At 43.2% G+C, this 16752-nt stretch overlaps 1 protein-coding gene across 5 annotated transcripts; it reads left to right on the top strand.

The window, feature by feature from the left end:
• The first annotated feature begins 1122 nt into the window (after positions 1-1122).
• LAX1 (lymphocyte transmembrane adaptor 1) lies at positions 1123-12214 on the top strand. 5 transcript variants are annotated; one of them, XM_028530994.2, is made up of 6 exons: positions 1123-1625; positions 3215-3344; positions 5819-5928; positions 6314-6424; positions 6992-7077; positions 9009-12214. In XM_028530994.2, exons 2-6 carry the CDS (start codon positions 3256-3258, stop codon positions 9804-9806), a joined length of 1194 nt encoding a protein of 397 aa, XP_028386795.1. In that variant the 5' UTR covers positions 1123-1625; positions 3215-3255; the 3' UTR covers positions 9807-12214. The 5 variants fall into 5 exon arrangements, with proteins under 5 accessions (XP_028386795.1, XP_035871140.1, XP_035871139.1 ...); XM_036015247.1 differs by having other exon boundaries at positions 3215-3321; XM_036015246.1 differs by lacking the exon at positions 1123-1625 and having other exon boundaries at positions 3156-3321.
• The last annotated feature ends 4538 nt before the right edge of the window (positions 12215-16752 follow it).

Consider the following 16752-nt stretch of genomic DNA (forward strand, 5'->3'; position numbering starts at 1 on the left):
TGTTGGTGGGAACATCATCCTGTAGACCAAAAGCTAACTTGCAGGTTTGATTCCTGGTCAGGGAACATACCCAGGCTGTGGGTTCGATCCCTGGTCAGGACACCTACAAGAAGGCAACCAATCGAGTTTATTTATCACATTGATATTTCTCTCCCTCTCTCCCTCATCCCCCCTCTCTCCCTCCCTCTCTCTCTAAAAAGCAATGAAAAAATGTCCTCAGGTGAGGATTAAAACAAAGAAGAAAGAAGAAAGTAGCACACAGGAGGTAGGTAGGCTAAGAATCAAGAGAGGAAGGCAAAGGGGCCAGTCCATTAAATACTATATAAAGGAGTAACCCTAATGCATTTCGAGATAATAATATACTAGCAGCCCGCATTTAATGAGCTCTTGCATATGCCAAATGCAAGGCCAGGCATTTTTCATTGTAAGTCCAATTAACTCACAAGTTTTATCTAAGTACTATTATTATTGTCATTTTACACCCTAAAAATATGAGAGGACCTGCCTGAGATCATCCAAGTAGTAATTTAAGATCTTAATTCACGGTGATGCTCAACAAAGTGCTCTGTCTTTCCAAAGAGGATTCCGAGAGGTTTTTGGTGTTAGCTACCCATTAAGTTAATGTGTAGCCCCTCCCCCTCAAGAGGCTTTGCTCACTTGGGTGCATAAGCTTTATTTAAAACACGCCTTAATACTATTAGAGAACAAAATTCAACTGAGGCAATGTGAAGATCTAATTGGCTTTCTTAAGAGATTCATGCACCAGGCAGCATCCCCTCCAGCAGATGCAAGGGTGCTCTAAGGGGCTGTACAAAATGAAAGGGTTTTTTTTTTTTTTTAATAGGAAGGAGGGTGGGGCAAGGGAATTATTAGCCCAAAAAAGGATTACTTTTAAACCAGAACGTCTTCTTTTGGAAAGACAAGGGTCTTTCATCACGCACATTGTTTCTTTTCCTTTGGGGGTGGGGACAGAGATAGACCACGTGACAGGCTACCTTAGAGGTGCTTGGCCAGACAATTCCAGACTGGTTCATTAAGATATTTCTCGGAGAAGTTGAAACTACAATTCAATTAAATTAAGTCTAACTTTGATATCATGGGCTTTAGCTCATGCACTGTGGGGAGGGAAAGAAGAGCAGAGTAAAAGGGCGCAGCCAGACCTTGGGAATCTGAGCTGTGTCTTCGGCCTGGGAACCTCCTTTGAGGGGGCTGTTTCCCTTCGGTGTGAGGCAAGAGAGAATCAGAAGATCAGAGACAAGATTAGTCTGACTCAGGCAGCCTGAGTAGATAAGAGATAGTCACATGCAAGAGGAAGTTCTTCAAAAAAATGTGTTTTTCTTTAAGTAGTAGTCAGGGTTCTAAGGTTTGGTTCTATCTGCCGGTCCTGTGTCCTGTGTATCATCTTTCAACTTGCCGGTTTACAACGGTCCCCTCGGTGTCAGTAGCTCAGGACAGGCCTGGGGAGCCTCTCTTCCAATAGTCCCAGCCACAAACTGGACCCATGGATCTTTTTCTCGTGAGGAGTCCTCATTCTTACTAAGCCCTGATCCAAAGGAAAAGTGAACAGAGACCCAGATTCCAGCTCTAGAATCAGCTGCCTCTGAGCCATCTCTGCTTTTTGCCAGGTAAGGTTACTAGCGGGGAGGGGTGACAGTGAGGAGCTGGAATGGTGGGACTGGGGAGAGCCATAATGGGCCCCTCCCCTGGGGGCCTGTGAGAGCACCTATAGGACAGGGGCTGACAGCTCCAGAAGAGATGGGAGAGAGGCATGGTGAGGGGGCCCTGGCTGCCTTCCTTGCCATTTACCTGGGAATCTATTTCCTTGTGGAGAGTGAAGTCAGAGGCTCTTCTTCACACCTGCAAAATAGTCTCAGTGACCCCTTCTCTCTGGACTCTCCTAAGCTGCAAACAGAGTCTCGGGAAATTGGTAAGAGGAAGAGGGTAAGAGAGTTAGAAACACTTCTGGAACAATCCTCAAACTTTGGGACTCTTTAGGTAGGCAACTGAGATAAACGATTTGGTTTCTGAGACTGTTGTGCAGAAAGCAGGACTGGATCCATCTTCTCCAGAAGAGCCCCAGAGAGGAAAAGCACTGAGGGCAAGCCTTTAGCGGGTGGGAGAAGAGGGAGGGTAGAAATGGCCTCCAGGGTTCCAGCTAACCCAGCTTCAGCTCATTCTGGGGTAATACCCAGAACAGAGGTTCTCAAAATATTGAAACGTAGGTTAGCTCCATCAAAATCACATGGGCAACATTTATGACGACAACCTTTCTACCCTCTGTCCACGATTCAGCATCAGGTATCAGAGATCTGCATTTGTATCTAAAAAGCACCCTCCAGTACTCCTTAGACCTGCTTAAAAAGAAATCATAAACCTGGAGGCTTATAAAACACTAACGCCTCAGAAACCCAGGCTGAACAGTCACAAATGTCCTGCCACCTTGCCCCTCGTTAATGCCACTCCCCACAGAGCACAGCGCACCTGGCTGATCCAGGGAGCAGTGGTGCAGTCATGTTTTCTTCTATGTTATGAAGAGCGAGCAGCATTTCCTGTGCCCCGTGCTTCATTAGCACATTGGTGGTGCTGCTTCCTGTCATTGACTCTCTGTTTCCATTCTCTCTGCTTTGGGGGTTGGGGAAGACGAGCTTCCCACAGAGCCACTCTGGCCTCTTGGCAGTTTCCGCCTCTGGGCTCCTGACACTTCCACCAGAAGGCAGAGATATGGCTTCCACCTGAATCACCGCTTGGGAGCCCCACACCCAGGCGAGCTCTGCCCTCCTGCAGTGGGCATTGTAGCCACATCCAGGTAGAACCAAACCTATTGGTTTTGTACTTGGGGTCGACTCAGCCTGACATTTCAGGGGTAGATACAAAGTAAGGAGTTTGTTGGGGGAAAGAAAATTCTAGAAGGAAAGATTGGAAGTTTAAAAACCAACAGACGTTTTTGTCTCTGTGTTAGGGACTTTGGTGAATAAAGATTTAAGAAGAAGAAATTTTGAGAGTAAAATGTTCTGCATGAGGGAGTGTTTGCAAGACTTGGAGACCAGGAGGGTTTCTGTCATTCTTATCTACGAGAAAAAAATGGGGGGTGGTTCCTACCACAAAGGGTTATATGTAAAATACAAACTAGTTTTGCCTTTTCTCTTGGGAGTCAGCAGCTTAGGAAAATCCAGAAGAAGTGGCAGCCATGCTGGCTAGCTGACGGTGATTAGAGGCTTACGAGGAGAGGCCAAAGCCTGAGAAGTTCCTGTGTCAATGGATGTCATCACCCCAACTCTTTCTCAAATCAGAGGGAGGACTTCAGAGCCTGGCACTCTGCAGGTAACTCCCGGCAGGCTGGACAGGTGAGTGGCTCTGGGTGGTGACCTGCACCCTTCCCCAAATTACAGAGGGTCCTGGTGTACAGTGGAAGGTTGCCACCCCTCACAACCAGGCTCAGGTCCACTGAGACCACCAGACTCTAGGCCCAGAGATGTTTGCTCAGAACTGCTCAAAGGAAAGGAATAGATGTTGAGGAGAAAAAGGACAGGAAAAGCTGTGATAATACAGGATTTTCTTAGAGCTAGCTGCCTGGCCTGGTTGGATTTCTCACCTCTCTCTGGCCTTGATCTCTGTCCTCAATCTTTCCTATCTCAAGTGCCTCCACTTGCTCCTCAGAAAAGTACTAGGTCCCACAATGATGAAAACAAAAGGCCCACTTTTCCCAAAGATATGTTTTTAGGTCCTAAAAACTTGCTATGAATGAAAAATGTAATTGTGGATATGATAAAGGGATATCTTTAGGACATAAAAGCTCATAGAACTAATTGCCAGTATCAATAGCATGCTCTATCTTTACTTTCAACATCTTCCCAGCTAAATTAAAAGTCCATCAGCCGTCAAAATGTTAGGAACACTGGTAGTATACCTTTCAGTGCTATGATAACAGTACAACTCAACAATAATAATTTAAAATCAAAATCACTGTACTTTGGGAAATAAATGTTATTACCATGACAAGCACATGTCACTTGCTGGTGGACAGGGGCACTGATGGGGAATGAATTCATAAAGTCAGAATCCTGGATTTCCACTCCCTCCAAAGAAAACAGTTTTTGTATTTATTCATTTGTTTATGAATTCACTCATTCATTTAACAAATATTCATCAGACCCTTACTATTCCAGGTACTGGATGAACATAATAGACAAGTCCATGACTTCCTGGAGCTTATACTCAAATGGTGGAGTCAGATATAAACAGATAAACAAATGAATGTACAATATAATGTCAGTCATACACCCTATGAAGGAATCCCAGAGCAGAGTAAGGGAACTAAGAATAAGGTGTAGTCAGGGAGGACCTGTTTGAGGAGGTGACATTTCAGAAGAGTCCTGAGTTAGACAAAGAACTGAACCATGCAGATACCTGGGAGAGAGCAGAAGGTCTGAGATAAGACTGTGCTTTGCATTCTTTGCATAGCAAGGAATCCTGGCAGTCAAAGTCAGAGGGAAAGTGGTAGGAAAGGAAGTAGGAGGTAGGAAGAGGCCAGAACATAAGATGATGTGAGGTTCTGACTGGATTGGGACTATGGATGTTACCCCAGGTGTGATAAGTCATGGAGGGGCGCAATCTGATTTACTGTTTAGAGGATCATGCTGGCTCATGTGTGAAGACAGTATGTTGGGGATGAGAGTGAAAGCCAGAAGACCCATTAGGAAGGTTATTGCAAAGGCCAATGTAGAACATACGGTGACTTAGGCCAGGTGGTGTCAGTGGAAGGCTGAGAGGTAACTAGGTTTGGGATAGATGCCCAGCATTGAACAACAGAATTTGCTGGTTGAGTAGGAGTGGGACATGAAGGAAAGAGAGCAGTCAGGGATGATTTTAGATGGAACTACTAGGTGATGGGAAACACCAGAGGAGGAGCAGGCTTATGGGAGGAGAACAGGAGTTATTTCAGACAGATTTGGTTTGAGATAACTGTGGAAATCTTGTGGAAATGCCCAGTACAAAGTTGGATAAACAAGACGAGAACTCAGGAGAACAAAAACCTTCCCTGGTAGATGACCTGATTTCTAATATTTGGGGGTGTGCCAGGTGTGCTAGTAAGTCCTTCTGTAACCTCAAATGGCTGCTTGCTGTTAAAACAGGCAACAAAGAGCGCTAACCCCATCCCAGCCAGGAAACTACAACTGGCATGGAACTTGCTCACTGCATTTGTGTTGGTTAAATTCCATAGGACAGAGTGTTGCTCAGAGACCAGCTTCACAAGTTGGGGCTGTGAAGATCACTCAAGAGTACACAAGGTGGACTCTGTCACAGCTGCCACTCCCTAATTGTAAATTGGGTAATCCTTTCCTTTTTGAAAGACAGGGAGCCTAGGTCTGGAACAAGGGGAAGCAAGGGCAGATGAACTTGCTTTTCCAAGTTTGGAGGCCAATGCGATGCAGTGAAAAGAGCATGACCTTTGGGCCCAAACATTGCATCTTTGATCCTTCCCACCTGTGCAATGTTTGCTATGTTACTTTACCTGAGTCTAAATCTCAGGTTCTGGGGCCACAGAGAGAGAGACAGGATTGTTGTAAAGATTAAATAAGTTTCACTTTCAAAATCCTGGCATCCAATAAGCATTCACACAGGAGAGTTCCTTCCCCTGTATCCACTTTCCCTCTGTCCATGAAGAGATGACCCTCTCTTACCACACAGCCCACCCCAGCTCGGCCTTTCTTCACCAGGCTCCCATGGCAAATCCTCAGGCTCTAACTCCTGAGGGAAGCATCTTCTCCAGCCTCTCCAGCCTCCCTGGCTGGGGCATGACACTCAGTTTTCCTCACAGAGATAAAGACCAGAGCAGCAGCATCATTTCTGGGTTTGCGGGGCTCCTCACCATCCTCCTAGTCACCGCAGTTCTCTGCATCCTGTGGAACTGGAATAAACGGAAGAAGCGTGAGTCCCCTGTTTGTCAAAGTTCAGACAGGCTATGGCCAATAATCTAGCCTGGCATTTTAAGCCCAGTTTCTTCTCCAGGAATAAACTACTGCACCAAGGAGTCCTCCGTTCTTCTCTGACATACTGGTTCTTGTCTCCCTCAAGATCTTAAGCTGTGGCTCCAGAAGGCTGAGTGCTGATTGGAGTTCTGTTTTGAAAGTCTTTGTACATTGATCTAGTACCCCTGGGCCCTTGTTTTCTCTTTCTGCCGTTGAGTTCCCTGTTCTTAGAGCTGCAATGGAATTTGTCAAGTCTGAACTTTTTATGATGCAGGATGCAGGTGGGGAACACTTTCAGGGACTGTGCCATCCCCAAGAACCCCTACTCTCTCACTGCCACGCAGGGCGAGATCCTTACCTGCAAGTTACCAACATGTTCTTGCTGACTCTGCTTCGATCCAGACGACGAGCCAAAAATATTTATGACCTCTTGCCCCGGACTCAAGAAGAATTAGGTAGGTTCCTCTTTCTAATCAATAGAATCAAGATATATGGGACTTCTACCCCCAAAATGCAACTCTCGCCACCTGGAAGCAACTTTCTCTAAACTTCCAGAACTTTCTGCCCTTCAGTCAGGAAGCATGGTGAATAATGGGATAGATAAACTTTAAGATGCAAGTCCAGTGGGAAGCCTAGAAAGCTCTAAAAAGGGAGCAGGGGGTTGTCTGGGTTTGGGATTTGGTTTTTTTTCCTGATGTTAAGGTAAGAGAGGACAGATGGGTGTGTCCAGGGATGGAGAAGGCCTTCCCAAGGAGAACATGTCTGCCAGTATTACAGGCAGGAGGGGTTCATACCAGGAGCTTCCCTCCCGACCCCCTACCCGTGTGCTAGTGTTCTCTGGTATCACAGGGCTAAGGAGGCCTCCAGGTCTCAGGCTGCATCATCCTTATAGCTTTGACCCTCTCACCAGAGAACACCAGCCCCCACGCACCAGACACCCACTTCGCCCTCTATGCAGGGAGAGTGCAGGCTGAAGCTAGGGCTGGCTAACTCACATCAGAATTTGTTCTCTGTCCTTTCAGGGAGACATCGGTCAAGGAGTATCCGTATTTTCAGTATTGATAGCCTCCGCTCCAGAAACTCTGACAGCCCTCGTTCTGGGCATGTGGTAAGAGTCACACAAAATGACCAGCCCTTTGGGGGAAAATTACTTGTCTGTGGCAGGACTCAGGTGAAAGAGTTGTAGGTCCCAGATCTTGTGTCACTGCAAACAAACAGCATGTCTGTTGGCACTCATCCTTACAGCCCTGTTAATAAATCAGAAGACCAGCCTCAGGATCTCCCTACTAACCATGGGGAAATTTTAAATTAAGAAAGATATGAGCAAGTGCTTGGGATTTTAAGAAGGGCACCAGGGACCTGGCTGGTGTGGCTCAGTTGGTTAGAACATTCGACTCCAGGTCAGGGCACATACCTAGGTTGTAGGTCTGATATTCTGAGGATGCACAAGAGACAACCAATCAATGTTTCTCTCACATCAATGTTTCTCTCTCTTTTCTTCTCTCCCTCTTCTCTCTCTAAAATCAATGAAAAAAAATGTCCTTGGGTTGAGGTGAAAAAAAAATAAGAAGAAGATGAAGGGCACCAGGGCAGGAGTCCTCCAGGATAGTATGTTAGAATTGCAATGGGTTCTTTTAGCAAAGGACATGATGCTTATTCAAATCAGTATGGTCCTCTTCAAACAATTGCCTCCGGAGGGTCACAGATATTCCAGCATTGCTATTGGTGCTCAAAACAGACTTAAAACCCTGCTTTAGGAATTACTTCTGGGGCTTGTGTCAAATTATTTTAATTATACTCAACAGCAGAAATAGTCATAGGTCATTGAGCACTATAGCTGGAGTAGGAAGTGTTTGATCAGAAGGGGACTCCTTTGAGGTTACAGAGAGAGTATTACAACTGGTAACAATAGCCTCACATGCCTTCTGCTATGGCTCTGACGGTAGCCCCCACGAAGTCCCCCCCCAGCTGGGGCGGAGGCACGGGGACAACTGAGGGACTGCTTCACTTGTTAAAGAACCAGTCGCTTTGGTTTTATGGTCATCTTGAGTAAATGCAGTCCTGCTGCTGATGGTGATTCTGTTGTTACCCAGCCTCTCTTTACCATGCAGCAACCTCTGTGTTGCGACCTTTGCTACTTCCTCCTTGTGCATGTCCATCTTTGGACTCCACTGACGCATGGCAGGGAAAAGGAAAGTCCTCCGCCAAGTCTACTTGCAGGACTTGGTGGGTCCTGAGGGAGTTCTGCATATAGAGCTTGGATCCCAAACTGACTTCAGTCCACAAATAAAATACAGTTAGCTTAGACTCTGTAGTGTTTGAAGAATATTTGAGCCAGTTGCCAACATTTAAAAATCTAAAAGCTTTCACATTAAAGTCCAGGTGCCCCGCTTTTCTTGGAAATTCAGAAGTTCTGGAAATATTAGACAAACATCCCTAATGGCCATAATCAGCTGCCTCTTTAATAATAACAACAAACATTTTAGTGTTTTCTCTGTGCCAGGAGCAATTCTAAACACTTCACATGTAGTAACCCATTTACTCCTCACAGAAACTTTAAAATATAGGTATTATAATTATTCCCATTTTATAAGTTAGGAAACTAAAGCACAGAGAATTTAGGTAACTTGCCTAGACTCAAAACAGAGTGGTGAGGCCAGGATTTTTGCCCTGGGTCTGAGCCTGTCTTTACCTTTATGCTCAATGCTCTACTACCCTTCAGTGTGCTCGGAGGTGGCAGGCTCTCTCCAGTTTACAACATTTCCCTCCACTCCCCATTGAAACCCCACATCATAGCCAAAAAACACTTTCAATTTATCATCACATTTACACAGTTGCTTTCCCTAAATTCAGCCCCTTTTGTTCATACTTTCCTACCATCTAAAGCCCTGCATTGGGAGACCCCTGATTGAGAGCTATTCTCCACAATGGAGAACTGAGTGAAGAAACAATCAGTCAACAGTCCTGGGTGGGAGGAAGAAAGGCTTTGTCCATGTTTCTTCTTCTATCCTGTCACTGGCTTTCTGTTCTTGCTCATAGCCCTCCCAAGCAGGCAATGTCCTCCAGGAGCACAGAGCCCAGACTCACACTGTGCGAATCTATGACAATGCCAGCTGGCCCCAGATGTGTGGGAACCTCACTCCCTCAGCACACTACGTCAACGTCAGAGCACCTGGAGACCACCCAAGCATCTCTTCAGAGGACTCAAGAGATTATGTCAATGTTCCCACAGCAGAAGAGATTGCTGAAACTCTAGCTTCTCCCAGCAACCCCCCTGGGAACCTTCCAATTGCCCCAGAGCTGGAACTTACTGAGGAAGGAGACAAGGGCTGTGCCAATGTCAGCGACTGCACCAGTTTTTGGTCTCTGGGAACTGAGAATAATGATCCACTCAGTGATGAGGAAGGTTCTTCTCAGACCTCAAATGACTATGTCAACATGGCAGAGTTGGATCTTAGGACCATCCAGAGGAAGCAGTCCCAGGTGTCTTTTCAGTACTGCAGAGATTATGAAAATGTCCCACCAGCAGATCCCAATGGAAGCCAGTGTCAGGCAGAAGAAGTGACAACCTCAGACACAAACCATGAAGAGGGCAGGACAGACGGTGAAGGGACCCACGTCCAATTTGTCATGCAATCAAGGAGGTTCCTGGATTTAGGGGATTATGTGATTTATCAGCCATCTGCACAGACTGAGGACAGTCAGGTGAAACATGAAGAAGAGGTGTCAGATGAGGACTCTAATGACTATGAGACTGTGCTTGTTACCGAGTCGGGAGGCGGGGACTCTGGGCAGGAACCAGACACACAGACACATGGCTCCTTCCTGATTAATTAAGACCCACCCACCCACCCAGCTGGAAAGCCACACATAGTCTAGCCTGAGGGATCCAGGGGAAGATCCTTGACCATCCTCGTTTCCATGGATTCATTTGGTTAGGCTAAAAAGAGGCTGAGAAGAAGTAGGGAGCTAAGAGGCTCACAAAAGCAGAGGTTTGGGAAAGCCAGAAAAAAATTCTTTTCAAATAGGGTACCATTATCTCTCATACCAACCTAATAATGTTTCCTAAAACTGCCTTTTATGACTATTAACAGATGAGAAAGAAAGAAAGAAAGAGAGGGGGGGAACTTTAGTGCACAGTGGAAATATAAAGTAGTCTAAAATTATTATCTTCACTAATATCAGCAGGCTTCAAAGCAAAAATTCAGATTATTTTGTAATCCAGGCAGAGGCCAATAGGAAGAGAGAAGTCAGAGTAGGGGAGGGGGCCAGTTTCCACTTTAAAATGAGGATGGACAACTAAAGCTGGAGATGTGGAACAACAGGAACTCTCACTCACTGCTGATGGGACTGCAAAGCATAAGATTCAGTTTGGAAAACTATTTGGCAATTTCTCTAAATATACATTTATATTACCCAGCCATTTCACTATTAGGTATTTACACAAGTGAATTGAAAACTTGTCTTTACACACACAAACCATACATGACTATTTACAGTAGCTACAGTCACATTTGTCAAAACCTAAAAATAACTCAGATGTCTTTCAACAAGTGAATGGGTAAACTGCAGTATATACAATGACTATCTATACCCAACAGTAAAAAAGAAATGAACTGTCGATTCATGCAACAACATGGACAAATCTTAAATGCATTTTTCTAAGTGAAAGAAGCTAGACCTAAACCTCTACCTATTGTATGACTCCGTTTATATGACATCTGGAAAAGGCAAAACTATAGGGACAAAGAACAGATTAATGGTTGGCAAGTTTGAGGAAAGGGGACAGGAAGTTCACTACTAAGAAATGTTCGGGGTAATGGAGCTGTTCTGTATGGTACTGTGATGGTGCACACATACTCTATGCATATGTCCAAATGTAAAAAAAAAAACTGTATAGCATACAGAGTACTTTTATTACATGCAAATTAAAAATATTAACCAGGCTGTCAGGGGAACACATGCTGAAATGCAGATTGTGATACACGGGTCTAACTGTCTTACAACTATATGACATAACCTCAGTGAAGAGGGTGAGGAGAAAGAGCTGGCCTAATTAACTTTGGAAAATAATGTTTTTACTTGAAACTAAGATGAAGACACAAAGAACTCTAGGAAAACACTGCACTCTAGTTGGTAAATTTGTATTTCACAGGAGTGTAGGTTAGCTATTCTGAAACTACTTTAAGTGTATACTAAAGTTAAATAAGTAAATAAGCATATTACAGATGAGGAGCCACAGGTTTCTTACTGTCTGAGAAAGAAGTAACAAATAAGCAAGTAGCAAAGGCTCCAGTTAGCTTTGTGGTGCTGGATTAAAGTTGGCAGTACAGTTTGAACTCATGTTTATATATATGAATAGATACAGAAATCAATATAGATGTGTATATACATAAGTGAATATTCATACATTTCTTAGCTTTGCCACTAGAGGGCATAGATGGCATGACTCCCCAATAGCAATGAACACACTTAGTGCTCAGAACTTGGCTTCTAAATATCATCCTCCAGTAAACGGAACCAGAGCTCCTTGGAGAAAGGACTATTTCTAGGGCTGGGGCAAAGACAACTAAAGGAGAGTGGGAAGAAAAGATGAGAGCATGTTCAAAGGAGCCAACTGAAAGAGCTCCCTAATGCAATGCTAGAACAATTTGAGAAATAAAAATAAGTAATTATAAAATAAATTTATAACCCAAAGAATAAAAGAAATATCCATAATTGATATCCATACCAATAGTCAAATAGACAAAGTGAGGAAAAAGGATCAGTTTTCCTTACAGATAAATTACAAACAATAAATGTAGAAGAAATGATCGAAAAAGAAAACCACCATGAAGACCACAAAATAATCGCTGTGGGTAAGTCTGGATGAATGTTAAAATTAGTGGGTGACACTTTAACGAGAAATAAGATAGTTTCATAACCTCGAAGACTCTTCCCCAAAATACTGACTACTGTAATGATTTTAACACACATGTCCACAAATTATTTGATACTCCCCCTGGAACTTAATTCCCCTCTCTTTCAGTGTGGGCTGGATCTAGTGACTATTTTCTAACAAACAGAATCTAGAATGGGGGAAAAAGTAAATTGAGAGTGGAGAAACTTGGCAGACACCATCTGGACCACATGATCAAGAATAACTCACTGGTAATAAGTCATTTTGCTATATGATTGAGGAAAAGGATAATTCATTTCTGTGGTATTTTCTAAAATCTAAAACCCAGTCTTATCATGAGAAAAAATCAGAAAACCCAAATTGTATAACATCCTACAAATACCAGAGCAGAGCCGTGGCACTTTAAAGTGCCATGAAACACAAAACAGTTGAGAAACCGTCAGATGGAGGACACTGAGGATATCTGATGAGAAAGTAGAGCATGGCAACTGGATTTACATCCTGGGACAGAAAAAGAATAATAGCAGGGAAAAAATTATGAAATTCCAAAAAAGCTATATCTTAGTTACCAGTAGTATATTAATGTGAGTTTTTTTAATTTTGAAGAATATGCCATGGTATGGAAGATGTTAACATGGGGGGGAGGGGGGGAAGGGTATACAGGAACTCTACTGTCTTTGCAACTCTTCTATAAATGATTTCTAAATAATAATTTTAAAGCATGGATAAAACTGGGAGTAAAGGCAAAAGGATCATCCCACTTAAATAAGTGTGCCTTTGTTTCTTATTTGGCAAAATGGGTGTAACATAAAGCACATGCTGGTGTAATACTTCTGGGTGTTTGTTTTCTGAATTGTTTGGCTAGCATATACGCTCAGTCTCCCCTATCAATCTGCATCCTTTTGCTTGCTGCATCGTTAAGTCAAACATATTTTGACTTAAATAGAGTTAAGTCCTTTGCATTCACCTTGGCTCTCAGCACAGGGACCAAGATAAAGGTAGTTATTGATAATCGTTGATTGATGATGTGGGTTCAGGACACCTACTTATACCATAAAATATCAAGGAAAGTTTTTCTGTTGTTCAGGAATCAAGACTGAGGCCTAAAGCTGAGTAGTAAAGGTATGAAACAGCCCACATTCCGAGGTCAGAGTGCCACCAGCTGTCAGGAGTCAGCCAGTTCCCCTCAGGGCTTACTGAGGTTGGGAAAATTAGTTATACTAGATACTGCTCTCCCCTGTGCTTCACCCCTGCTCCATGGGAGAGGACTGAGAGTGACAGAGGCTAGCTGCTGAGAAGTGTCCTGGTCAGGAAGAGAGGTTATTTCCTCCTTCACTGCCCACATGTTCCCTGGGTTGTAACCTCCTTCTGCAGAGTGATTGATGCCCCAGAAAAAGGAGGAAGAAGAGAACATTGCCAGAACTGAGAGCAGTTCTGGAGCAGCAGCTGGCCACCCACTCCTGGGCGCGGCACAATGAGAGTGTCACCCTGGGATAGCGACGGCCTGGGCCATCTTGTTGACACCACCTCAACAAGGTATCAGGTATGGGCCTCAAGGACAAATCTAAGGAGGCCTTACAAGCACTTACATGGGTCCTATAAACTGAACATTTGTGTGCCCCCAAAATTCATTACACTGAAACCTAATCCCAATATGATGATATTTGGAGGTGGGGCTTTGAGAGGTGATTAGGTCATGAGTGTGGGACCTTCATGAATGTGGTTACTGACCTAATAAAGGTGGCCTCAGAGAGCCCCCTCACCTCCTACTGTGTGGACACAGCCAGAAGACAGCTGTCCATGAGTCAGGAAGTGGGCTCTCACCAGACACCAAACCTGCTGGCACCTTGAGGTTGGACTTCCCAGCTTCCAGAACTGTGAGAAATAAATTTTTGTTGTTTAAGTCACCCAGTCTGTGTTTTGTTTTGTTTTTTGTTACAGTAGGATGAATGGACTAAAACAGTGGGATAAAGACAAATTATTCCAGGAGCTACTTCTCCCACACCTCACAACTGTATTGTGGGTAGATTTCATCAGGACTCTCCAATTCACCCCATAAGTGGCCAGCATTTAAATTCCTACCAAATAGGGTACCGTGTCAATCTGGTATTGATGGCCAAGGAAGCAACAACAAGCACATAGAGAGGATGATAATCTCACCCGGTCAAGTAAGGAGGGATTTGTATCAGATGCAAGAAGAAAAATTTGAACAAAACTGAGTTTTTAAGTATTAGCATGCGAGAATTCTTATAACCAAAAGGGAATGAAAAATTATGGGATCAAAATAAGTTGTTAAGAAAGATATCACCCAATAGGAAAGAGAGGTTCAAACTACCACAGTGGGGGTGCAAGTCATATTTATACCTCAATAAGCCAGTTACACTTATATATATTCTCCCATTGAGAATGATTAGTAAATTATAATTGCCTCATATTAGTTAACTGTTCTGTTTATTTCTTGTTCTGAGACTTTTTACAAATGAGTGAATGAAAGACTTTCTATTAAATTATAATTCTTTCTTTCCCTTTCTAGTTTCATTTTCTCACATCAATTGACAGGAAATTTGGAGTTAAATTGAATGCCCAACTGCAGTAATGATCCGATCACATATGCCTGATAATGCTAAATATGAGAAAATTTGTTCAAAATTAGGATGAGAAAATAGATATAAAGATAACTAAGCAATTATGATTTCTTTAATTACTTAAATATAGTGAATTAAATACTCAAACTTACATTACATAGATTGTGACCTCTTTCAGAATACTATTCAGATTTTATTTGTTTGTTTTTAGAGAGAAAGGAAGGGAGGGAGAACGAGAGGGAGAGAAACATCAATGTGTGGCTGCCTCTTGCACACCCCCTAGTAGGAGGACCTGGCCTGCAACCCAAGCAGGTGCCCTAGACTGGGAATCAAACTGGAGACCCTTTGGTTCGCAGGCCAGCACTCAATCCACTGAGCCACACCAGCCAGGGCCCCATAGTTTCTTCTCCTTTCAGTCTTCCCTTACTCTCAATAGGTAGAAGGTGGAATGTGTCGGTAAAATGTACATGGATCAAGAAGTAGAGGTAAAAATTCTGATCACTAGTTGTAACATGGGGCATTCCCACATCACCAAGCAATTCTCCAGCACTGCTGGGTGTCCTACAACTCGATTCTGACATCATCTACCCAGAGAAAGCATCACATTACACAGGTTACATGCTCAGCCCCACAAGACTGCCCTCCATTTCAGATGCCACTTTCAAGTCCACATTGCCACTTGTGCTTCCGGCCAACCAGCTTGGTTCTCAGGACCCTATCCTTGGGTTTGATTAATTTGAAAGCAGCTCATATGACTCAGGAAACCAGTTTCCTCACTAAATTACTGATTCATTACAAAGGGTATTAAAGGATATGAATCAACAGCCAAATAAAGCTCCAAGTGAAGGAGCTTCTGTCCTAATGGTAAAAGCACTCTTGTTCACCAAACCAGAAGTTCTTTGGAGTCTATTCTTTTGGGTAGTAAGGGGACCCTATTACATAAGCATGATTGACTATTAAACCATTGGCTACTGCCAATAGATTGAACATCCAGCCCCTCTTCCCTCCCTGGAGGCCAGTGGGGTGGGACTAAAAGTTGCAACCCACTAGTCATTGGTTCTCTGGCAGTTGTTCCCCTCTTTAAGAGTGATCCAAAAGTCACCATTAACGTAACAAAAGGTACCTTTGTCAACCTTTGTCACTCTCATCACTTAGAAAATTCAGAGGGTTCTAGGAACTCTGTGCCAGAAATAGGGACAAAGACCAAATATATATTCCTGGCTGGTGTGGCTCAGTGGATTGAGTGCTGGCCTGTGAACCAAAGATTCAGCAGTTTGATTCTCAGTCTAGGGCACATGCCTGGGTTTCAGGCCAGGTCCCCAGTAGGGGGCGCACAAAGAGGCAACCACACATTGATGTTTCTCTCCCTCTCTTTCCCCCACCTTTTCCCTCTCTCTAAAAATAAATAAGTAAAATCTTTTAAAAGATACCAAATATATAGTATTTCTTCTTATAAATCACAATATCACAGGAGTAAAAACAATTGGGATATTTTGTGCAGTCTTTCCACTGTCCTGGTAAGAATGAAAGATAATTAACTCTTGTTATTCATAGTAGTTATAGTCTAGAAAGTCACCATAAATACTGAATTAGTGGATACTACTGAACCACACTGTTCCTAAGGGAAAGAAACAATTAGGTTTCTTCGAACTTTGGTCACAATATTTTCATTAACTGATCAATATATAACCTTGTGTGTGTTTTGGTTTAAAGACACCTTATTTAACATGTATTATTAATTCATTAACATTGGAACTCACAGCCAACTGCACTGTAACTCACATGTGAGTCAGGCTTATCTAGCACACATATTTTCTCCATAAAACATGTCTTACAGCCTTATTGCCCTTTGAACAGTAGACAGCACTTCAGCACTACATTTAGGGATCATTTGAAACAGTGAAATCACCAACAAAAACCACAAAAATAAAAGACAATGTGCCACTAAATAGACTGCAAGAAAAACACTTGTTCACAATTTGAGAGCTGAAATGAGAAGGCAGGATTTTGTCTTGTTCAACCCTATGTAGGGGAACGTGGGTGTTAGCTATTGAACTTTTTCTTGCTCTGCACATGTGCACATCCATGAATAACCGAAAGTGCTAAGAGTATTGATTTTGAGGTTACTAATAAATTTTAGCTATAAGTAGGTAAATTTACAAACACAGTACCACAAATAATGAAGATCAACTGTATAAATGTACCAGCTACAGAATAAAAATTGCAAATTTGGTGATTCCACATATGAGTTAAATGCTGATATATTTGCATTTAAACTAGCATTACACAATATAAATAT

Source organism: Phyllostomus discolor, chromosome 14 (assembly GCF_004126475.2).
Source record: "Phyllostomus discolor isolate MPI-MPIP mPhyDis1 chromosome 14, mPhyDis1.pri.v3, whole genome shotgun sequence".
Lineage (NCBI taxonomy): Eukaryota > Metazoa > Chordata > Mammalia > Chiroptera > Phyllostomidae > Phyllostomus > Phyllostomus discolor.

What these genes read in the sequence shown, in the direction of transcription:
- LAX1 (XM_036015245.1), top strand. Translation starts at nt 5,667, where the DNA reads ATGACCCTCTCTTACCACACAGCCCACCCCAGCTCGGCCTTTCTTCAC. An exon ending in CCGGACTCAAGAAGAATTAG is followed by an intron (nt 6,425 to 6,991) that starts GTAGGTTCCTCT and finishes CTGTCCTTTCAG; the next exon opens with GGAGACATCGGTCAAGGAGT. An exon ending in GCCCTCGTTCTGGGCATGTG is followed by an intron (nt 7,078 to 9,008) that starts GTAAGAGTCACA and finishes TCTTGCTCATAG; the next exon opens with CCCTCCCAAGCAGGCAATGT.